This window comes from Anguilla rostrata, chromosome 17 (assembly GCF_018555375.3).
Source record: "Anguilla rostrata isolate EN2019 chromosome 17, ASM1855537v3, whole genome shotgun sequence".
In the NCBI taxonomy this organism is placed as follows: Eukaryota; Metazoa; Chordata; class Actinopteri; order Anguilliformes; family Anguillidae; genus Anguilla; species Anguilla rostrata.
Genome location: NC_057949.1, coordinates 15,290,751 through 15,314,840, shown reverse-complemented (window position 1 = coordinate 15,314,840; position 24,090 = coordinate 15,290,751). Strand labels below are relative to the sequence as shown.

The following is a 24,090-nucleotide window of genomic DNA, read 5'->3' as shown; positions in this document are numbered from 1 at the left end:
CCTGCTTGCACCATTTCTGTTAGAGTAAAATCAGCCATCCTCCTGTGTGTTTGCTTGGCACTGCATGTCAAGAGCCCGCTGAAAACCGATGCTGGAGATTCTTCACTTGGCTTTGTTTCAGACGAAAGGGTGTGTCCCCACGGTGACCGCTTTCCCTCTTTCAGGTGTACCGCTACCTTAGCGCCTTCCTGTTGGACAGCGGCGTCCGAATCGAGTCATGTGACCGGTACTCCTCTGAAACGAACGGAGCCAAGATAACATCGACACGACATTGGTGAGAGAAAGAGACTTTATAATGCACAATGCTGCTGTGTTAATGCGCGTTGTGCTGCAGTGTTAATGCGCGTTGTGCTGCAGTGTTAATGCGGTCTGTGTTAATGTGTTGCTGTACCTGCAGGCTGGTGGGGGAGAGGGTGGAGGTGCTGCAGTGTTAATGTGCTGCTGTGTTAATGTGCTCTGTGTTGCTGTACCTGCAGGCTGGTGGGGGAGAGGGTGGAGGTGCTGCAGTGTTAATGTGCTGCTGTGTTAATGTGCTCTGTGTTGCTGTACCTGCAGGCTGGTGGGGGAGAGGGTGGAGGTGCTGCAGTGTTAATGTGCTGCTGTGTTAATGTGCTCTGTGTTGCTGTACCTGCAGGCTGGTGGGGGAGAGGGTGGAGGTGCTGCAGTGTTAATGTGCTGCAGTGTTAATGTGCTCTGTGTTGCTGTACCTGCAGGCTGGTGGGGGAGAGGGTGGAGGTGCTGCAGTGTTAATGTGCTCTGTGTTGCTGTACCTGCAGGCTGGTGGGGGAGAGGGTGGAGGTGCTGCAGTGTTAATGTGCTGCAGTGTTAATGTGCTCTGTGTTGCTGTACCTGCAGGCTGGTGGGGGAGAGGGTGGAGGTGCTGCAGGGCTGTATTGCTGAGCTCAGCCCTGCTGATGGTGCAGTCCTGAGGGCCGGGGTCAACGACTTCAGCGTGATGTACTCCACCCGCAAGCGCTGCGCCCAGCTGTGGCTGGGGCCCGCCGCCTTCATCAACCACGGTGAGGGATCTTTCACAGACACCCTCTCACACAGTGAGGGGCCCTCTTTCACAGACACCCTCTCACACAGTGAGTGCCCCTCTTTCACAGACACCCTCTCACACAGTGAGGGGCCCTCTTTCACAGACACCCTCTCACACAGTGAGTGCCCCTCTTTCACAGACACCCTCTCATAGTCCGGGACCCCCTCTTTCACAGTCAGTTTTAAGGCTTTCGTGTCTTTCTCCTTCAATTTGGCAGATCTGAAAGCGGTTGTCGGTCAGCTCGTTTCCGGCAGGTTCTCGGTGGTTATGTTTTCATGGTAACAGGCGCCCCTCACACGCCACATAAACACTCAGATCCCTTTTGCCATGGAAAAGGTCAGCAGCCTGCGACGGAAACTAAACTGACATTCTCCACGTACCGTGTGCGTTTCTCCTGCATGCCAATGCTAAAGTACAGTTCCTCCTGAAGGCCATGTAGATAGAGAACTTACCATTGAGTGAGGACAGAACAGTCAAAGGGACAAAACGGAACAGGTAGATTTCGTTTTTTTTCCTTATAAATGTGACTGCCCTGGAGCCAAATCACCATCAGTAAAAAGGGAGCAGAAAGTGTTTTTCCATTAAATCAAGTGCACCTGTGCTGTGGACAGTATTTTACAAATGCGTGTTTTCAGTTACCTCTGGTCATTTTTTGACTCTGTATTGATTCTGTTGAGGCCAGCGATCTACTGACATTTTAACCTCAGGGAAAAAATTATCTGGTGTGCCTCAGACTGGTGAGCGAGTGTGTGTGTGCGTGTGTGTGTGCGCGTGTGTGTCTGTGTCTGTCTGTGTGTGCATGTGTGTCTGTGTGTGTGTGTGCGCGCATGTGCGTCTGTGTGCGTGTGTGTGTGTATGTGGTTGTCTGTGTCTGTGTGTGCGTCAGTGTGTGAGTGTGTGTGCCTGTTTGCGTCTGTGTGTGTGCATGTGCGTCTGTGCGTGTGTCTGTGTGTCCGTCAGTGCTGTTTCCGTCAATGAAAATGAAGACAAAATTTTTTGTCAACGACCTGTTTTTTGATGACGAAGCTCTAGGGGGGCTTAGCAAAACGTTTGATTTGTGTTGATCCAATAATAAGCATGCATTATAAGGTGCAGAAAACCAACTTGTCAATGCATGCCTGTCATTGGCTTAATTGTGAACTTGACTCTCTCCACAGATGTAAACTTTGATCCACATATTTTGCTGCCATAACCACTCTATCACTAGCAAACATTGACGCAACGTTCCTTCTTCTGGTTTCTTCTTCTGGAAGAAAAAGAACGAAAGTATGGGAATTTTCGGAATTCAGCACAACATAAACGAAATGCCGCATTTTTTCGCGACGCTGCATAATTCGCCGTTTTACGAATTGTGCAGCGTCGGGGGGAAAGATGCGCCATTTTGTTGATGCTGTGTTGAACTCCGAAAAAATTCTTAATCGCAAAAAACTGGAGGGACTGGTTAGTTAGCCTGTGAGTTGATATCTGCTGAACGTTAGTTACCGGTGCATAAATGTCAGGGTGTCGAAGCCTCAGCTGTCTTTTTAGATTTGTCGTATTTTTCTCCTTGAGTATGTAAGTACACTTGTTCTTCGCCGAATGATTCCAGGCTGTTTTTGTATTTGTATTTAAAATATTCCCGTACTGGCAGCTTAAAATAACTGGGTGGCTGGGGGGCATTCTTGTTGGAGTCTAAGTCTTTCACATTTAGAAAAAAGGGGCGAAAATATGTTAATTTTTTATTCTACATGTTTTAAAATACTTTGCCTTACCGTGCTCAATTGATATAAGAACACTTTTGTTTTGTTATGCTGGTAACTTTAAATAATCCTAAATAATCTCCACGATTCTTGTAAAATAATCTTGGCTTTTTGGCAAGCCCCTTACGATAGCCGAAGCTGTTAAAAACAAATGTTGTTATTATATATGTATCCATGTAACTCTCAGCCTGTGACCATATGATTTTTTTTTTATTACATGGAGTTTAATCAACAAAGGAGCTGTGTGTTTTTAAATGAACTTAGTGAAATGCTTTACATTAATCTTTAATGTCTTTATTGTCTTTTTAAAAAGTAAAGCTGCTTTGTTACATGGCGACACACTGCAGGCAGACAATGCCGTACGTACGTTTGAAGCAGAGTTCACTCGTGTAAAAGGGGCGGACGCTCCTGTCATAACAGGTTGTTTCTAAATGAGTTGGGTAGTCTGTGAGTACCAGTCATTGTAGACTACCTTTAGGGCATTTAACTACTGGAGGCTGGAAATGACGTGACAAAAATTAAGTAGGACTAAAACGTGACTAAAAAACTTTGTTATTTTCGTCGACTAAAATAAATATGATTTTAGTCATTCTTGTCTTGACTAAAATTAATGAAGAAGGCATGACTAAAATGTGACTAAAACTAAAATGCGTTTTAGTCAAAAGACTTAAGACTATGACTAAATCAAAAATTGGTGGAAAAAACAACACTGGTGTACGTCTGTGTGCGTGTGTGTGTGCATGTGCGTCTGTGTGTGTGTGTGTGTGTGTGTGAGTGTGTGCATGTGCGTCTGTGTGCGAGTGTGTGCATGTGCATCTGTGTCTTAACAGGATGAGCCCCCAGCAGCCCCCTCAAAAACACGGACCGTACTTTACCGTTGAAACATAAAATGAAGCCAAAGCACGTTTATCTATTATTCACATAACCTGCTTTTATGATTTGCTGAAAAATGACAGCGTCGCAGGCCGCATCAAGGGAAGGCATTAAGAATTAAATCCGAATGAATTTGATAAAAACGTCCGTCTCTGCCCGGCCGTTTTAATTCATTGCGTTTGCATTAAAAACAGGAGCGAGGCACTATTTCGACGCGGGCGCTTTCCGAGGATGCGCTTTCGCTCGGGGCCTCGGCTGCGGTGTTTTTTTCCCGGGAGCTGTCGTGTCCTGATCGCTAAGAGGGCCCCTGCGGCCAGGCTGGCTTAACTTCAGGACGAAGTGGCAGCTCTCCACCGAAGAGGTTTTGGGCTTCTGCAGAACTACCGTGGCAGCTTCACACACTTAACGTTGTGCTATAAAGTAATAATTTATCCTTGCACCCATGACTCTGTTGAGCTACTACCGTTAGGCTATTATGGCACATTTCCTGTTCTAGACTTCTGTTTTTTTTAAAAAAATTTTTATCACTTTCTAATGTTTCTTTTATGTGGTTATCAGCATTAAACTCTGTAGTTAAAGAGGTCTGAAATCTCAGTATCTGGCACAATGGAACAAGGTGTGGTGTACGCTGATGTGTCTACACCGCTCCATTTCGATCAGCGTTAGCACATCTAGCTCAGTTCAGAAGGCTTATAAGAGATTTAAGGTTTAGACTGCAAATCTCTCAGACTAGCAGAAGCTAATCTTCAGTTCTGACAGAGGAAGTCATCACCTTTTGTAAATGACAATGGAACAAACACGCTTACGGGCACGTGTTACTAGAATAAAGTAACCAGTCCCAGTGGCCACAGTGGAAACAAGTAAGTCCATATTGCAGGAACAAGTCTTTAGAACTTATTTCCTAAGCATAGTTTTAGCATACTAATGATAATGATAATAATAGTAACTGGCGTGACTTCAGTGGAGTACTGCCGTTGCTTTATGGGGTTGCATAGGGCTGAATAATGGCTTTGAGGAGCGCTCTTGCTGCTCGCTGCACAGGAAGCAGCAGTTGGGCTGGGGCTTTGTGGGCTGGGGCCCCCCCCCAGCAGGAAACGCGCCTGGCCAGGTGCACACGCGTGTCTCAGTCCCCCCTGCGGAGCTCCTGGAGACGGAACGAACCGCAGAGCGCCTGTGACGACAGCAGATGGAACGGGCTGTGAAGTACTGAAGTCCATCTTCAGGGTTCACCTACCAGTCATGGAACAGTCGGTGAAGTACTGAAGTCCAGCTTCAGGGTTCACCTGACAGTCATGGAACAGTCCGTGAAGTACTGAAGTCCATCTTCAGGGTTCACCTAACAGTCATGGAACAGTCAGTGAAGTACTGAAGTCCATCTTCAGGGTTCACCTACCAGTCATGGAACAGTCGGTGAAGTACTGAAGTCCAGCTTCAGGGTTCACCTGACAGTCATGGAACAGTCCGTGAAGTACTGAAGTCCATCTTCAGGGTTCACCTAACAGTCATGGAACAGTCAGTGAAGTACTGAAGTCCATCTTCAGGGTTCACCTACCAGTCATGGAACAGTCAGTGAAGTACTGAAGTCCAGCTTCAGGGTTCACCTACCAGTCATGGAACAGTCGATGAAGTACTGAAGTCCATCTTCAGGGTTCACCTACCAGTCATGGAACAGTCAGTGAAGTACTGAAGTCCATCTTCAGGGTTCACCTACCAGTCATGGAACAGTCAGTGAAGTACTGAAGTCCATCTTCAGGGTTCACCTAACAGTCATGGAACAGTCGGTGAAGTACTGAAGTCCATCTTCAGGGTTCACCTACCAGTCATGGAACAGTCAGTGAAGTACTGAAGTCCAGCTTCAGGGTTCACCTACCAGTCAGGGAACAGTCGATGAAGTACTGAAGTCCATCTTCAGGGTTCACCTACCAGTCAGTGAACAGTCAGTGAAGTACTGAAGTCCATCTTCAGGGTTCACCTAACAGTCATGGAACAGTCAGTGAAGTACTGAAGTCCATCTTCAGGGTTCACCTACCAGTCATGGAACAGTCAGTGAAGTACTGAAGTCCATCTTCAGGGTTCACCTGACAGTCATGGAGGTTCAACAAACAGCCATTGTATGGAAGCAGTGTCCTCAGAGAGACTGTTGAATCCCATTGGAGTTGAGCACAGCGTAGAGACAGGTGCAGTTGCCTCAGTTAATGTGGGTTAAGAGCTGTTAACACACAGTTTAAACTTGGTTTCTCTATATGATCGTTAAAAAAGAAACTTTGTGTCGCGCAGCTGCGTTTAAAAAGTGGAAACTATCCGTTTGAGGAAACCGGCTAACAAAGACAAATTTGGCTTCAAACGGAACGTGCATCGTTTTTAACCGTAGATGGATGGTACTCAAATTCAGTTCATACACCCCACAGAGCTCCCGCACTCACTCTGCATCGTGCAAGAAGCTCATTTGGCCAGTCCCTGATGCGAGGAAGACACGGACCCGCCGGCCCCGGGGAAGTGGTATCAGGCCCTGACACCGTTCGCCGGTCTTACTTAATTAGCCCTGGAACATCCTCCCCGGCCCGACCGCCCCAGCTGAGTAGCTCCTGTCGGCCGCTGGGAAGAGGTCTCGCCCCGACGCTGGCCTTGAATAACCGCTTTCATTGTTGCCGGGGACGACTATAATTTTAGCCTTTCTTTTTTTTTTTTGGTTTTTCTTTTCTTTTTACAAATGAACCGATTCGCACTCTGTGTCCGAATCGAATCGTTTCTTCGCGTCCGGAAGATAAAGAATAAACCCGTGAGTGTGTGTGTGGGCTTGTTTTTTTTTTTTTTTTTTTCCCCTAACCTGTAATTATGACAGCGATAGCGGTTTTTATGTGCAGTACATTTGGTCAGTTATAACCGTTTCCCCGTCGCGCCGCAGCTGTAATTACAGTCGCCGTCACGACCGTCGTTAACCCCCCCGGTCTAATTATGACATTCCCAAATTCTTTTTTTAAAGTTTATTTCTGAGTTACTGAGTGCCTTTAAATGGACAAAAAGGGCTGATGCTTGGTGTGCTTTCGTGCTCGATTTTTAAATGTGGGATTGGATTGCGACGGCAATTCAAATGTTGTTTTGCCAAATTGATCCAATTTCAGTCTCTGAATGAAACGCTTTTAGCCTTATTCTGTAACCGAATGACTTCTTCCCCCACCCCTGGAGTTTTCGAGGCAGAGTACCTGTGCACTGAAGAGCTTTGACGTTCCTACTCCTAAATACTAACTCAGTTTTTTCTCTCTCTCTCTCTCTCTCTCCTTTTCACGGTGTGAAGACTGCCGGCCAAACTGTAAGGTAAGAACCTTGTTCCTGCAGATCGACTCTGTCCTTCAGGCGTATCGTTTGCGTCTCATCTGTATTCCGGTCCCCTCCCCACAACCGGCGCATCCAGCGCCCATCTCTCGTTTCGATCGATTTTACCGCTCGGGTGTTTCCTCAGTCTTTTACGGGGGGCCTCAAACTCCGCTACCCTTTCCCCCGCGACCCGTCGGATGGCGGTAGTCGACGGTAACCCGGGCGGGAGGGGGAGGGGGGGGTGAGCACGGAGACGCAGAGACTGCGGGGCTCTGGCTGAGGCCGCTCGGCCGCACAGAGCTAAGGAGGAGGCGGGGTTAAGATGGCCGCAAGGAACCGGGTCTAAATCGACCCCGACGTCTCCTCCGTGGGTTATGGGGCCCTCTAACATTCGGGTCAGACTTCCATAAATTCATCCACCCATCCATTATCTACACCCACTTATCCTGGGCAGGGCGGCAGGGACAGACATATTTTTTATTGATTCGGCTCTGTACTCCGCAATTTTAGATTTGCAAGCAAACAACTCTCATGTGGTGAAACTGCGGATTATCTGCTTTCATTAAAGTGTGTTTTTAATACTTTTTGATTTAACCATGGGTAAAGTACAGCACTTTTTATACAAAGCCCCTTCCGTTTCACGGCACCGTAACGTTTGGAACATATTAATGTTACTGCACCGCCACGCCATTGGCCGCTCCCCGTCGCAGGCCACACCGCACCGCCACGCCATTGGCCGTTCCCTGAGCAGGCCACACCGGACCGGACCGCCACGCCACGCCATTGGCCGTTCCCTGAGCAGGCCACACCGCACCGCCACGCCATTGGCCGTTCCCTGGGCGCATAACGGTGCGGTCCCTCTCCCCGTTTGGGCGGGAGGGCGCAGCGCCCTTAGGACCGTTGCAGAAACGGAGAACCGGATCGACGGCGCAGGGTCGATGATGTCACTCCCCCGGCTCATTTGCATATCCGCCAGGGTGCACTCCCTTTGCGGTGGGTGACCTGGGGACTCACCTGCCCGCAGACAGGCAGACCCCCCCCCGCGGCTAAGACGCGGCGCGGTGAAACCGCCATGCGACCCGGAGCCACCGAGCGCGTGCGAAAGGAGCCGTGAATAACGTATCGCGTCTGGCTCCGGTGATCTCGCCCCCCCCGACATCTCCGCGGTAACGACAGGCCGCGGTTCAACCGCTCTCCTCTCCCGCCGACTTCAGCTTTAATCATTTTTATAGCGCGCTTCGTACGGATAATTGCGATCCGACAAAATAAAATGACCGTCATGAGGAACAATTCAACAAAGCCCGTCGGCATTATAAACGAGAGCTGTTAGCGCCTGTAGACACACGGTCCCCTGACAGTTTGGGGGGGGGGGGGGTATTTTGTGTCGTTTGTTGTAGTCTCTTGTTGGCCACTGTCTGTCACCAGTTGTATTATCTCTCCCTGTCGGCTGTGTGCTGACTCTGCCCCCGTGTTCTCTTTCTCTGTCTCTCTCTCCGTCTCTCGCTCTCAGTTTGTCCCCGGTGACAAGTACAGGGCGTGTGTCAAAGTGGTTCGGGCCATCGCCCCCGGAGAGGAGATCACCTGTTACTACGGCGACAGCTTTTTCGGCGAAGATAACGAAATGTGCGAATGCTGCACATGCGAGAGGTGAGGGGGGAGGAGGAGGAGAAGGAGGAGGATGAAGGAGAGTATGTAGGGGAAGAGATTTGAGCAGCCATGTTTTAATCACTTTGCCTAAAGTGATCTTCCTTTCCTAATACATTTATGCATTCCGTGTCCATGTGTGGGTTTTATAATCCATCCTGTATTTTTGCTGTTGCGTGTGTGAATGGCACATCGTCTTGAGTTAGTCTGTCTGTTCCCTGCTGCCTCCTGCCTTCTCAGGAAAGGGGAGGGATTCTTCAGGCAAAGAGAAAGACAGCCGCTTTGCGAGGACCCGGGAGACGTCGCGGGGCAGAAGTACAGCCTGAGGGAGACCGACCTTCGTCGAATCAGAGGAGACTACCCGGGTACCACCTGCCCCACAGCACAGGTAGCACCTGTCCTGTACCACCTGTCCCCACAAGCACAGGTAGCACTCTGTCACTGTACACACCTGTCCCCACAAGCACAGGTCACACTGCACTGTACACACCTGTCCCCACAAGCACAGGTAGCACTCTGTCACTGTACACACCTGTCCCCACAAGCACAGGTAGTACTAACCCACTGTACACACCTGTCCTCACAAGCACAGGTAGTACTCTCACCGTACACACCTGCACACACTAGCACAGGTAGTACTCTCACTGTACACACCTGTACCCACAAGCACAGGTAGTACTCTCTCACTGTACACACCTGTCCCCACAAACACGGGTAGTACTCTCACTGTACACACCTGTCCCCACAAGCACAGGTTAGGGTCTGCCAAATTTAAACTATATGCATCCACAGTTAAAAGTTACTCATTACAGTTATTTTTCAGATAATAAACTGATCATTAATTAAGTTTATAATTTGACTGGAATGGAATGGAATTGTTCCTAACCTTGACACCAACTGATCTTCACTTAATGTTACAATTGCCATGTATTTTCTCTGTCTGTTAAACCCTACTTGTTCTGCTTTGTCTCAGAACTGTGTATCATTGTTTTGTGGTAGTACCTCATATCACATGAAGATCAGACATTATCTTTAAAAAGTGTTTATCTTTCCGTTTGTAAATTTTTTATGAACTGCTTGCATAATGGAGGATTAATCGTCTCCACCTTGTCTGTTCCAGCTCTTTCCCCGAGATTTTCCCTCTCCCAGAAGATGAAGAAAAATCCCGTTGCCGCGAGCACCAGCAGCAGGATGAGAAAGAGGAGCCGGTGCAGACCGGACGAGCCGGAGCGAGCCGACAGGAAGCAGGACGCGGCGTTCCAAGCCTCCTCGCCGCACGCGGTGCTGAAGGACCTGAGGGTGCGTCTGCACCGCTGCCCCGCCCAATTGCTCTTGAAGTTCAGGCGGTCCGCCGGCGGCGGGGAGGCCCTCTCCCGCCCGCCCGAAACGGCGAAGCCCGAGGAGACGGGGACGCCGGGTGGGCCCCTGATCCTCCTGGCCACGGGCCGGGTCGAGGGCGAAAAGGGGAACGACGAAAGCACTTTTAATCACAAGCCGGCTCGCGAGCTCAACCTGCAGCCCTTCACCCTCGGCCCTCCGTCGCACGACGGCGCGATTGGCGGGCAGAACGGGCGCAAGGCGAGCCCGCTGGACAGAATTCAGCTGGTGGACACGGCGCCCCTCGTTGTACAATCGACGATCTCCCCTGACGCGGGGAACGCGGACAGAACTCCGCTAGAAGGTTCCGACGCTGGCTCGCAGTCGGCTGTGCACAGAGTCGTCGTCACTAATAAGAGAAACAAAAGCAGGTCGGCAGCGATGAGAAAAAGCGGCGATCGCCCGGATGGCCCAGGAGTCGCTTGTAGCGGTAGCATTAAAGATGGCCTTAGGTACGCGAATGGAGTCGACGGCAGTAAAACGGGCGCTGTGGACATCTCGGTTAAAGCTGCTCCCGGTGAAAGCAGCTGCATTACCATCGCTAACAGCAGGTCCAGCAGTAGCGTGTCCTACATCATCAACCGACTGTACACTGGAGTGGGAGAGTCGAAGAGCAGCGAAGTGCAGCGTGCGGGCTGTCCGTCTGTCAGCGGGCGGGAGGATCCGCGGGATTCGTCCACTGAGAGGCCCGATGGCGAACCACAGGACTCGGAACCCAAGTCTGAGAACGGCAGCGACGGCAAAAATGTCTCGGACAACTCCGGACGCCTGGACTGTAAAAATGAAAGTCGCGCCCCGCACCCTTGTCAGCTAGTCGCTGCCCTTGTCACCGTTCCTTCTCACTCTGTCAAGTCCCACAACAAGTCCACCCTGTCCCCCTCCGGCCAGTCTCTGTTGTTTGGGTTGAAGCAGTATCTGACGGTTGAAATGGTTAGGATGTCCTCTCGTGAAGGGCAGGAACCGGGAGGAGGGGTAGTTGAGGGAGAGCAGGAGGAAGGAGGGAAGGAGGGAGTCGGTGGGAAGGAGGAGAAAGTGGGAGCTGGGGGTGCAACAGCAGAGGAGGGAAAGACCGATGTTAAAGATTCGAAACCGCGTTCCAAAAGAAAAGGCCAGGCCCCCTCCAGACCTAAAAGTAGGAGGGGGGTGACTGAGAGGTGTGTCGGAGCAGCGTGTTGCCATGGTGGAAGTGGCAATGTGGCTTCTGAGGAAGTGACAGGTTTACAGCAGTTAGAGCAAGAGAAAGGGGGAGAAGAAAGAGGAAAAACTGAGGGAGGTAAAGGCGAGGAGGGTGTGAATGGCAGCGAGAATAAAAATAGTGCTGATGTAAGGGAAGAGATAATCCAAGAGAGAGCTACAGTGGTGACGGCAGAGAAGGGTGGAGAGGAGGAGACGACAAACAGTCAGAGGGTTGAGAAGGATGGGGAGGAAGATGGTGGGAAGCGGGACGAGAAGACAAATGAAGGCGAGAAAGGGAGAGGGAGGAAGAAACGTGAAGGAAAGAATAGTTTAATTTCAACAACAAAGATTGCAGAAGAGAAAGAGAAGAAAGGTGCAGATGAGAGAGAGTCTGCACAGGAGAGGGAAGGGAAGAAAGCAGGGCAGCCGTTTGTCCGGCCCAGAAGTATGAGGAGAGGGAAGTGGATGCTCGTGCATCCGAACAATGGAGAAAAAAAGAAAGTGGAAGAAATTGACAGAAACGGTACGAGAGATCAACCAAAAAAGGGGCACTCAAAAACCCCTCGGAGGAAGCTTTTGGGCAGCATTGTTATTAAGGAGGTGAGGATTCTTCTCTCTGACGTTCTCGGGAAGAGCAAAGAGCAAAGCCTGAGCGTGAAGCGGCAGGAGAAAGACGCTGAAACCCCAGAACGTAAAGAAAAGAAGGACGGTCCGGGAGAGGAGGGGGTGAAAGGAGGAGAGAAGCCGAAGCTGCCGGAGAAAAGGAAACCGGCAGGAAGAGGAAAGAGGAGAGCGAGGAAAGGGCACGTGTGGAGGACGCTGAGAAAGAGAGCGGCGGAGACGGAAGAGAACTCGCTCCCACCTCTGACGAGCGCGGGGAAACTCATGAAGCAAAACGCCCCGCAGCAAGAGCGGCCCCAGACTATCACGAATCCTCCAGCGCGCTGCGCGATTCCGGCGGAGCCGAAAGCTCCTAAGCCTGCGCTTTCAGCCCCAGAGCGGCCCGCCGCCGAGCAGTCCAGTCTGAAGCGGGGTCTGGATCTTGCCGCGCAGGCACGCAACCAGGCTCGAATCCCATTAAAGAAAAGGATGTCTCTGCAGGCGATGGCGATGGAGTGCGAGCAGAGCTTAAATTCGGTTCCGTTAGAAGTCCCGTCAGAGAAGGCAGCGGCACAGCCGGAGCAGAAGTTGGACTCGGAATCAAAAGCGACGGAAGAAATGAAAGTGCAGACCGAGTTGAGGGAAAAAGGCGGTGGAAAAGCAGAGGGAAAAAACGAAAAATGCGCATCTCCATCCCGCTGCGAAGCGGCGAAGCCCGAGAGCGTGCCGAAGGCAGGATCGGTCCGAACCTCGCGGCTGAGCTCGAAGCTCAGACGGCTGCGTTCTGCGGCAAACGGGAAAGAACCGGTCCAAGCAGGCCGAAGGGTTCCGCCGTCGAGGGCAGGGCGCTTAAGATCAGGGAGTGTCAGGGGGGCCAGAAAGACGGCGGAGCAGGAGGCCGGGAGCGGCGAGATAAACGGGCGGAGTAAAGACGGAGACGGGGCAGCGGAGCTCCCGGGCGGAGGCGGAGCAGGAGCAGAGGGGCCGGAGGATACCTCAGCAGAGACCGAGCAGGAGCAGAGGAAGGGAGCGGAGTCCGAGCGTCAGGAATTCCAGACCGAGCGTGAGCCGGAAGTGCGGGAAGAATCTGGCAACCAAGAGACTGTAGAGGAAGTGGATGTAAATTCCACACCTGTGTGCGTGGACCAAAGGATGTCACCTCCAGAGACTCAAATAGAGGGTCCAGAACTTTTAGAAAAGTCTCCATCTGATGAGATCACTCCTGTTCAGTCCAGTCCTGGGCAGGAAAATGAAATGGTTAGAGAAAAAGTGGAGGAGGAGGAGGAGGGAGAGGAGAGGCAAACCGAAGTCCAGATTTTGTCTGCCTTCCAAGATTGTCTGGAGAGGGATGATGACCAGAACTGCAACTTGAGAATTCGCCTGAAGAGAAAAAGAGGGGAGGAGTGGGAGATGGAGAGAACCGAGGAGGAAGACATGATGACCATCACAAGTCCAAGTGAACTTCCGCTTTTCGAGCCTTTTCAGGCCCTCCTGGACTCCGTTTCCATCCTAAACCTTGAGATGGAGAGGGAAGTGAGAGCCGAGATGGTCCTGGAACAGGAAGTGGAAGCTCACAAAGACCCAGAGGAAGGGTGGGAGAAGGACACCGAGCTGAAGACGGTCGAGAGTCCAGGAAGTCCAGGTCAGGGCGAGAGAATAGACGTAAGGGGCGAAGAACTGGTGGGGCAAGGGGGGGAAGGTTTAGAAGAGAGCAGGGAGGCGGGGGGAGTGAGTGATGAAGACATAGACTGGGGGGTTTGCGCAACGCAGCAGGCTTGGGGAGCGGGCGGGAATTTGAGTGAGGCTAGCGCTAATAGAGGGGAAGTAGAGACTGATGCTGCTAGCATAGAAGGAGGAGATGAAACCAAAACCAGAGACGGGGAAGGAACAGCAATGAAACCTGAAGAAAACGACGTAAACTACGAAAGAGATGAGGATAACGGTGGCAACGGAGAGGTGGAGAGCAGGCCACTCTCCACCTCTCCACCGCTGAGGACACATTTCAAGGTGGAAGTCGAGGACAGCGACGAAGAGGAGAGGGGACAGTTCTCTAACGCCGACGGAGGGGACCAAGCCTTACCGCGAATCAGACTGCGGAGGATGGCGGCGGGGGAATGGGCGGTGGACACCGAGGACTGGGAGGGGAACGATGGAGAGAGAAGCTTCCGGAGGATGGACAGTGAGAGCGGGCACGAGGGAACGGGCGAGGCTACGAGAAGGCTAAGAAGGCACACGTCGTACGTTCAAGAGGGCCAGTTTGGGGGAAACGCGAAATTTCGCGTGTCGGAGGAGGAGGAGGAAGAACGCTCATCTCCGCGCTCTCGCCTCAGAAGGAAGGTCAAGCAGACACGACGGAGAGGCGTCCCCGTCGGGCCCCTGAAAATGGAGTCGTCCGGCCTCCCGCTTTCTCTCTCGCCCCTCTCTCTCAACTCGCCCCGCCGTAGCTCTCCCGAGGACCCTCTGTCGTCCGAGCCTCCGAACTGGAGGAGGGGGGCGGGGAAGGGCAGGGCGATGGTTGAAATCCGGAAGAAGGTGAGGAAAATACGACCAAAGCAGGGAAGAGCCCTGAGGAGGAGGAGGAGGCGGCGGAGGGAGGTCAGGAGGTCCGGCGGGCCGAGTCAGAGCTTGCTCCAGATCAACCAGGGTCTCTCCACCGTCCCCACGCTCGAAGCCTCGAGTCAAGCACAGGCCCCTGAAAGAAGCATTCCCAATGACACACATTCTACCTCTCAGTCCCAACCTAAAGCTCCCTCTCCCCTTTTCTCATTGATCGAAGGCTCTCTCCTTAACATCGAGTCCAGCAGCACAAACTGTTGTGAAGATCTCCTGGACTTCCAGACGTTGAACTTGGAAGGGTATTACCACCTCCCTCATCCGGGCAACTTTCCGAATGCGCTCGGTGCATTCTGCCCCGACCAAGAAGAGAACCATTCGGATTCCTTCAACAGCCCTTTCTCCCAAACCCCTTCCGAAACGTGGCACCCGGGCACTCCGTACCTCGACACGCCAAGTCCAGGAAGCAACTTCAGTTCGGGTGCAGATCTGCAGAGCTTCCCAGATTTCAGTTGCCCCAAAAGTGTCCCTCTCTCTTTAGGTGAAGATCACACGTCCACCAAAGATGCACTGTCTTTTAACGCACTTGGCTTTACAGCGGCCTCTGAAGCTGCCGCACAGGGCGCCCATCCCGCGTTGAATTTCTTTCCTGATAAAAATCAACAGGCCGTCCACACGAAGGAAGACTCCAAATCCCAGCATTCTCTCGCTGACAGACATCAGAGCGCCAGCAAAGAGCTGCTCATGTTCGGCACCTCGTCGGGCTCCGGGTGCGCCGCCGCCCCGAGCTCGCTGGCTCACAGTTCGCAAGTCAACCCGCTCAATTACAGCTTCAGCTCGAGGGGAGGTTCCGCCCAGTCCGCGTGTGCCAAAGTCCAGACCGACCCCCAGAACAAAGGCATCCAGCCCTTCCACAACATCAGCGCCGCGGCCAAGCAGGAGCTCTTCTCCGCCGGCCACGCGACGCCGGGCGCGTTCAGTCTGGGGGCTCAGGGTTTTCCGGCCAAGTCCTTCGGCTCGCCGGCGGGGAGCAACCTGGCCGCTTTCCAGCAGTCGCACGCGGTCGGCCACGGGGAAGCGTTCTGCTGCACCTACGACAAGAACACCGGCCTGTTCGAGAGCTCCGGCTATCTGGCCGGCCACTGCAAAGACGCGGGCGCCCTGAGCAACCCCGGCCTGCCGTTCAAACCTCCGGGCCCCAAGCTGGGGTACGGGGACCCCGGAAAGAATCGCCTGGTTTACGAAGCCCCGAACCCCCCCAGCGTCGCCTGCCACCAAGCGGGATATCCGGAGTACGACTTCGGCGTGGGAAAGGGCACCGTTAGCTACGAGGCTTCGGAGTACCTGAACAAGCCTCTGTCCCACGGCGACAGGATTCACCCGATTTATTACGTGACCACCAGCAAAGAGCCGGTGGCCTTCAACAAAGCGCCCCCCGACAAATCGGGTCTTTGCTGCAGTTTGTCGGAGCGGAACGTCTCCACTTTCCACAAGTCCTTCTGTCCCTTCGGCGTCGGCCATCAAAGCTACAGCATACCTCTCGGCAAAAGCTCGAACCAGGGCAAGCTGGAAGCTCTGTCCCTCTCCCAGAACCCCCACTCCGGCTGCGCCCCGTCTCCCCACCCCCCCGACCAGAGGCCTCCGCCTTTCTCCAAGCCCCCCGCGTTTGCGCAGCAGTGCGACCCCTCGGGCTTCGCCTACGGCTCGTCGGAGGCCCTGGACAAGCCGCCGTCGGCGCCTCCGCACTGCGGCCCGCACGCGGCCCGCAAGCCCCCCGAGCAGCAGGCCCCGGGGGGCAAGCCCCTGCCCTACGGCGGCCAGGCCTCCCCGTACGTCTTCAACTTCACCGGCGACCACTCCGTCACCCTGGGCTACAAGGACGGGGGGGAGTACCTGAACTACTCCGGGGCCATGCCGGGCAGCTACACGTACCGCTGCCTGATGGAGCCCTCGGGGACGCAGGGGAGGCTGGTGCTGGAGCCGTGCGGGCCGGGTCCCTCGAACTGCCCGCCCCCCGCCCCCCCGGGCGGCTTCGCGGGGCTGCGGGGGGAGGAGCTGAGCAAGAAGGACCTGCAGCAGCAGCAGCATCAGCAGCATCAGGGCCTGGGCTCCGCCCACGGCCCCGCCCCCTCGGTGTCCTGCTCCCTCCCGGCTTCCTCCCACTCCCTGGGCTCCCTTCACACGGACAGGAAGCCCAAGAGACTCAGGCTGGTGGTGACCGATGGCTCTGTGGACCTGGACCTGCAGTACACAGACTGATTTGTCTAGGCTTTAAAAAAAAAAAAAAAACACAGAAGACTGACTGATCCAAACACCCCACATATTTATTATTTGCTGTTAATCGTAAGACCAGGAGTTTACGTGGCGGCCGCACAAACAGTACTGTTCGTCTTCTGTACGAGTAACACTTTCTGCCTGAGACTTTAAAACAAAAAAAAGAAAGAAAAAATGTGTGAATGTGCACAGGATTTTATTATTTTTCCCAGAAAGTAATTTTATTTTTTACCAAAAATCCCCCCCCAAAATATGCGGTCACAACCTCTAAAAGACGTGTGCGCTTAAAACGATTTAACCCCTGTCCAATCACAGCGTGACCGGACGGGTGCAGCCCTAGTTAAACTGAAGCAGAACACGAGGAGTTGAACAGGAGGAGGTGAAGCTCGGATGGAATGTGACGGATTGTGTGTCTCCCTGTGCGAGATTTCAGACGCGTCGTTTCCACACTTTATTTCCACTTAGGAAGTTGTAAGATTTTAGCTGACGTTATTTAATATCCGTTTTTTTTGCGGTAGTACCACAGTTCTCTCCTGACCTGGCATAGCAGAATGTAGCCACATGGTGGGGCCGTTGTGCCCTTTCGTGAAAATATGTACCCCAGTTATTATATTTATTTAATTCAGTCCACCTTTTTTTAAGAAGTGGAACATCGTTTTTGTATTCACCTAGGTGGTCATGAAATGTATACGTTTATGTATCAGAAAGGATGTGTGTGTGTATTGTGTGAGTGAGAGTGATGTGTATAATTGTATGTTTGTGTTTGCGCATACTGTGTGTGTTTGCGTGTACTGTGTGTGTATACTGTGTTTGTATGAGTGCGAGCGTGCGTGTGTCTGCGTGCGCGTCTGTCTGTGTACGTGTGTGTGCGCGCCTGTGTGTGCGTGTGTGTCCGTGTGCGTGTGTGTGTGTGTCTACGTGCGTGCGGCGCATTGCCTTACTGGATGAACTAGAAGCAGCGCCCAGCGAGGCGCAGCAGCGAGGGGGGCGGACCCTCTGAGGGGTGGGGTAATGCGCTGCGAGCGCTCAGCTGCGCTACTGTACGGCAAGCCAGGCTCAGGTGCTCCGCTGCGCTGAACACTTTATTTAAACCCGCGGGGAGGGGGAGGGGGAGGGGGGAGGGGTCAACATGGAAGCGTTCTCCCTCATTACTGAACCTCAGCGTCCCGTCTCCCGCCAGCCCTCCTCGCCAACCCAAGTTCTCAAGCTCGCTCGCTGCTTTTCGCGCGACGCCGCTCGTTAAAAGGAGTCGACGCTTCTCCGACGCCTCTCGCCGCGGTCACGGTCGTTCCGAACTGCGCCCGTAGCTAACGAAGGTCCGAAGTCGCGCTTCGCCGACCGCCGTTTTTTTCCCGAGCGTCGACGACCGACCGAGCGAGGCGCTCGCACGTGGATTCTTAGCCGACGCCGTGCCCGCACTCCCTTACAAACGGAGGGTAAAATGGCTGCCAGCTGTTACATCACGGTATGGGGGGGGGCGGAGCCCAACCAGGAAGTTGGGACTTGGGAGACTGGACTGGAACCATAGGGATTTGTGATACTGTATTTAAAATAAACAAATAATAAAACAATAACGGTGCTGTCATGATATGTCATGATGCGTTTAAGTTAAGCTGGGCAGCGTGTATGTATACATTTGTTTCTGTGTTTTAGGTGAGACAGGAAAAAAATGGCCAATTTATTATTTATTTCAATATCTCTGGTCTTAATAAATGGTGCTTTAATATAACTTAAATGTAACAAACCGATTGTATATGATATGAAGTTATGAAGTTAATATTAATGGGTGGAAAAAAAATTGACTTTTTTCTGTACTTTTTCTGGAAAAAAAAAAAATTGGTGTCCATTTATGTGTATATCCCAGGAAAGCTCTTTTTAGGGGAATCTGGTGGGGATGTACGTTTGACGCCTTTTGTAAGCAAGAAACTGGAGGACCGATCCTTTATAATGTTCTGCTGTAAAATAATACATTGGAAAAATTAAAGTTTAAACATGTTTGTTACCATTTCGACTGATTTGTGTGGTTGTGTCGTGCTGGTTGAAGTCCCCCTCTTCTCTTCTTACCGGTCTTTTCACTTGTTGTTCTCTCCTCCTGTTTTCCGACATATTCCCGCTGGTCTATAGCTTGTACCATCTTATCATTTTTTTATATCTGTCCTCAAGACTTTTTTTCCCCCTCCTTTCAGCCCATCTGTCATTTCCCGATCTCTCTCTCTCTCTCTTTTCCCCTCTGTCTCTCGCTCTCTCTCTCCTCCCTTCTCTTGCTCGCTCTCCTCCCTTTTCTCACTATATCTCTCCTCCCCTCTCTCTATTCCTCTCTCCTCTCCTCTCTCTATTCCTCTCTCCTCTCCTCTCTCCCTCTGTCTCTCTTTCTCTCTCCTCCTCCCCTCTCTCCAGTCCGTGACCCACTTTCCCCCGGCAGCTCGGCGAGCGAGGGGTTAACTCCGAAGGCAAGTGGGACAGCTTTTTCCATAAGGAGGACAGGGTGGAGAAGGAGGAGGAGGTGTTTGAGGAGGGCGCAGGCCGAGTTCCTCAGCGTTTAACTCCCATGAAACGGGAGTGGGCGGGGCAACCCTGCCGACACATAGATACACGCCCCCGCGCCCCTGGGGCGTACTCCCGAGCGTCCCGCCAAATCGATTAACAGCCCCGTGAAAACGGGGAGCCCTCAGCGAAATGAGGAATCTGTGTCAAAGCATCGTCCAAGCAGGGTTGTTTAAATGAGCAAGGCCATGCGTCTGTTCACACTGTGAAACAGGTACACTGAATAACACACCACTTAAACGCACAAAATGGGAACAGCCTACATTCCACTGAGAGACTGCACATTCGGACAAATGACTACAAATCCCATCGTGCACCACTCTTTCTTATATGAGTCGTATGCTTTCATGTCTGGTCCAAGTGTCCAGTAGAAGGCTTGCTTCAACAAAGGTTACATATTTAAAACAGGATGCATACGTGACACCAGAAAAACTCACTCCTTCCATTGCAGCCGGTGTGAAACGAACGTGAGAACTCTCAGCACAGGGACTGCTCTTAACGGGAGCAGAGTCCTAATAACGCCACCCCCCCAAGGACAACGTTTTGGAATGCTTTTAATAGCCATAATTATTTTTCTCTGTCATTAAAATTATTTCCTTGCGTAAGGCTATTCATTTGCATGAGCGGGAACGTTATCTCATCGAAGCGTTTTATAATGACACCGAAAGTAAACCCCTTTTTTTGGGGGGAGGGGGAGGGGGAGGGGGGCGCAAATATTTCTGGTGACCGCTGCGTTGGCTGGGCACCTATTTTTGTCTTTGCCAGCAGCTGTGGATGATCTCATTCCTGAATCATACCGATAGGAGAGGGCCTAGCTGTGGGCCTGCCGTCTTCACCGCGTAGCGTCCTAAACGAGCACGTAGGCCGCACTGCTGGCTCTCGCTGTTCCAACCCCAATACGGCTTCGGTAGCTTCGCTGATCCGGCCTTTTCTGCCTTTTTTTTTGACACTGCTCAAAATCTGGCGGGTTGAAGGAGGAACGTCTCCTTTCAAGAGCTTCTCTCAGGACGGCCGTGACGGGCGATGTCATTTCCTCTGGAATGGTGCGTCTGCTTTGGGAGCTCGACGAAGACGAGTGCGGATCGCTTGCCAAAATCAACGGGATCTCCAGCCGTGGAATGAGGTGTGCTTTGTTAGGGTCGGAGCAAACGTAGGCAAAGAGTAGATCTCTATGACTGTATTTCACTGCCTCCCCCTACTCACCTCCTATGTCCGGCCCCACCCACCCTCTGGAGTTAAGCTCCATCCTCTGAAGTTCCACCCGTACCTTCTAACACCAGTGATGACAGACTAACTCTACCAACCTTCTACATGTGGGGCGAAATGCTTACATTTATGCAGTAATATTGTTTCCAGTGTGTTCAGAACTAAAAATGTCCTTTCAAAGTGCCATTTTGAATCAGAAGCACATTGTTCATATGGGTGCTTTGATGGTACCATAGACTGCAAATACAGGAGAATGCTGTGGGGAAGAAAGGTTTGGTTCTACATGGAATTATTATTGAATAATCTGTAGTAATTGTAGCACACTGCAGTATCCACCCCCAGTGTAAAAATACAGCATTATCACACATCGAGCAGGCTGCAAAAGCCATCCGCTTGTAACAGTTTCATCAAGCGGCTTGATCAATCAAAGAATTGATCTATGCCAAAAGGCACCATGAAACATATGATTTACACTTTCTCATGTAGCGTGCTTCTGCGATAGACTGGTGGTCTGTCCAGTGTATTCCTGCCTCTCCCCTAATGCATGCTGGGATAGGCTCCAGCACTCCCTGCGACCCTTCTCAGGATAACCGGGTATAGACAATGGATGGATACTCTGTGATTATTATGGCAAGGAATAGATGTCTGCAAAATTATGCCGTAGGTCTCTATATCAGATTCTATGCAGTCTGTAGATGTAACTTTTTGCAGACTGGTAGCAGACTTTTTTTGTTACTGAAATTTTTGGATTGGGGAAATTATAATTACGCTGCTAAACAGGCTTTCCCCTGCGGGTATAATCATCACGTTCCTCTGCTCTCTGAGCTGTACCTTACACCCTCTACCCCTCCCCGGGTTTTAATTAGCCTCCTCTCCCTTCGCCACTGGTGTCCGAGCGGGGGGGTCAGCAGCCTCGTTGTAACGACCGGGTGCGGTACCGTCGCCGGCGATGTCCGCCGTGTTTTTATGACCCCCTGTTACAGACGCGTGTCTGACATATGGAAATGCATCGTGGGTAATGTATGACGTGTCCCACATAGCGAGCGGCGGCGGCGCTGGCGGCTTCAGCGGGGGCCGGCGGCGGCGACGGGAACGTTGTCGTGGGAACGCAGTCACCTTGCCCGATTTAGCAGCGGCAGCCGCGGGGAGAGAGCGAGGGTGAGACGGATAGCCCTGGAGCGCTCGGAACCATCTGTACCCCTCAAACGCCAGAGGGGGACGGGGGGGGGGGGGGAGAACTAGGAGCGGCTGGGAAAGAGAGGGCGAGAGGAACATTCATTTAAAATCTGACGGGATGATTTTAGGACCTGAACTTGCCATCGGTAAAGTAGGGGCTGGACTAAAAGCACACCTCCCTATCGTACAGACCGGACTGGAAGCACCCCCTCACTGTACGGACCGGACTGAAAGCCCCCCCTGTCATACGGCCCGGACTAAAAGCACCCTGCTTCCGTACGAACCGGTCTGAAAGCACCCTCTCCCCACCATACGGACCAGTCTGAAAGCACTCTCTCCCCACCGTACGGGCCAGACTGAAACGATCCACTACCGTACGGGCCAGACTGAAACGATCCACTACCGTACGGACCAGACTGAAACGATCCACTACCGTACGGGCCAGACTGAAACGATCCACTACCGTACGGACCAGACTGAAACGATCCACTACCGTACGGACCAGACTGAAACGATCCACTACCGTACGGACCAGACTGAAACGATCCACTACCGTACGGACCAGACTGAAACGATCCACTACCGTACGGGCCAGACTGAAACGATCCACTACCGTACGGACCAGACTGAAACGATCCACTTCCGTACGGACCAGACTGAAACGATCCACTTCCGTACGGACCAGACTGAAACGATCCACTTCCGTACGGACCGGTCTGAAAGCACCCTCTCCCCACTGTATGGGCCAGACTGAAACGATCCACTTCCGTACGGACCAGACTGAAACGATCCACTACCGTACGGACCAGACTGAAACGATCCACTACCGTACGGGCCAGACTGAAACGATCCACTACCATACGGACTGGACTCAAAGCCCCCCACTACGGTACGGTCTGGACTGAAACGATCTGCTACCGTATGGACCGGACTGGAAGTTACTGTAAAGTTACTGCCATTACTATACCATACGGCTACTGTGTACGCTTTGAGGGAAATGGAAAAACAAAGCCATGGCTGCCAGTCAGTTCTGGTTCATGGAAAAGCTCTAGGGGATGTATCTCTGTACTTCAGAATACAGATCAGCCAGAAATGAATTTTACATGATCTGGCCATCATGACTGTATTCCATCAGCGTGGCTCTCTTTTATTAAGGCTGTCATATTTAGTTCATGCAGGAAGGGGTGTGGCCAGGCAGTGGGATATAGGGGAGTGATAGGCTGTGGATAATAGGGGCGGGGCTCGGCTGTGCACAGTGGAGCTTCCCTGCAGAGGATGGGTGCAGGGAAAGGTGTGACTGGCCTGTGAAGGTTGTGACAGGGCTGGGTTATAAAGGGTGGAGCTGGACTGTGGAAGATTGGAACAGGGCTGGGTTATAAAGGGTGGAGCTGGACTGTAGAAGGTTGTAACAGGGCTGGGTTATAAAGTGGTGGAGCTGGACTGTGGAAGATTGTAACAGGGCTGGGTTATAAAGGGTGGAGCTGGACTGTGGAAGATTGGAACAGGGCTGGGTTATAAAGGGTGGAGCTGAACTGTAGAAGATTGTAACAGGGCTGGGTTATAAAGGGTGGAGCTGGACTGTGGAAGATTGGAACAGGGCTGGGTTATAAAGGGTGGAGCTGGACTGTAGAAGGTTGTAACAGGGCTGGGTTATAAAGGGTGGAGCTGAACTGTAGAAGATTGTAACAGGGCTGGGTTATAAAGTGGTGGAGCTGGACTGTAGAAGGTTGTAACAGGGCTGGGTTATAAAGGATGGAGCTAGACTGTAGAATATTGTAACAGGGCTGGGTTATAAAGGGTGGAGCTGGACTGTAGAATATTGTAGCAGGGCTGGGTTATAAAGGATGGAGCTAGACTAGAATATTGTAACAGGGCTGGGTTATAAAGGGTGGAGCTGGACTGTGGAAGATTGGAACAGGGCTGGGTTACAAAGGGTGGAGCTGGACTGTAGAAGGTTGTAACAGGGCTGGGTTATAAAGGATGGAGCTGGATTGTAGAAGATTGTAGCGGGGATGGGTTATAAAGGGTGGAGCTTGACTGTAGAAGGTGGAGCTTATTGAAAGACTTTGGGTAGAGTCGGCCTATAGAGAGTAGAGCTGTTTGGGAAAGGAGGAGTTTGACTCAGATAGGTAGGTGCAGGTAGGTTGTGACGGACAGGACTTGTAGTTAGTGGTAGGAGCTTAGACATAGTAGGTGGAGCTTAGCTCCATATGTAGATGGTTGGTGGAGTTAGTCTGTCAACACTAGTGTTGGAGGGTATGGGTGGAACTTGGCTTAACTTCACAGGGTCGGTGGGGCTATGGGTAGAGCTGCGTTGTGGAGGGTGGAGTTTAACTCCAGAGGGTGGGTGGGGCTGGATATAGAAGATGAGTAGGGGGAGACAGTGAAATATCGCCAGAGCTTTAGTGGGTGGAGCTTAACTCCAGAGGTTGTGTGGGGGCTGTGGGCGGAGCTTAACTCCAGAGGTTGTGTGGGGTTCTGGGTGGAGCTGAGCTTAAGAGGGTGGAGCTTAACTCCGGAGGTTGTATGGGGGTTGTGGGTGGAGGTGAGCTTTAGTGGGAGGAGCTTAAC

At 52.0% G+C, this 24,090-nt stretch overlaps 1 protein-coding gene across 1 annotated transcript in view; it reads left to right on the top strand.

Annotated features, from left to right (window-relative positions):
• Window positions 1-18,598, top strand: part of kmt5c (lysine methyltransferase 5C) — a 33,859-nt gene extending 15,261 nt beyond the window's left edge. Inside the window, exons 4-9 of the mRNA XM_064316275.1 lie at window positions 165-274; window positions 856-1,019; window positions 6,950-6,969; window positions 8,480-8,616; window positions 8,854-9,001; window positions 9,613-18,598. Coding sequence (XP_064172345.1) covers window positions 165-274; window positions 856-1,019; window positions 6,950-6,969; window positions 8,480-8,616; window positions 8,854-9,001; window positions 9,613-16,578 — 7,545 coding nt within the window. The 3' untranslated portion in view covers window positions 16,579-18,598. The remainder of the gene's footprint in view (window positions 1-164; window positions 275-855; window positions 1,020-6,949; window positions 6,970-8,479; window positions 8,617-8,853; window positions 9,002-9,612) is intronic.
• The last annotated feature ends 5,492 nt before the right edge of the window (window positions 18,599-24,090 follow it).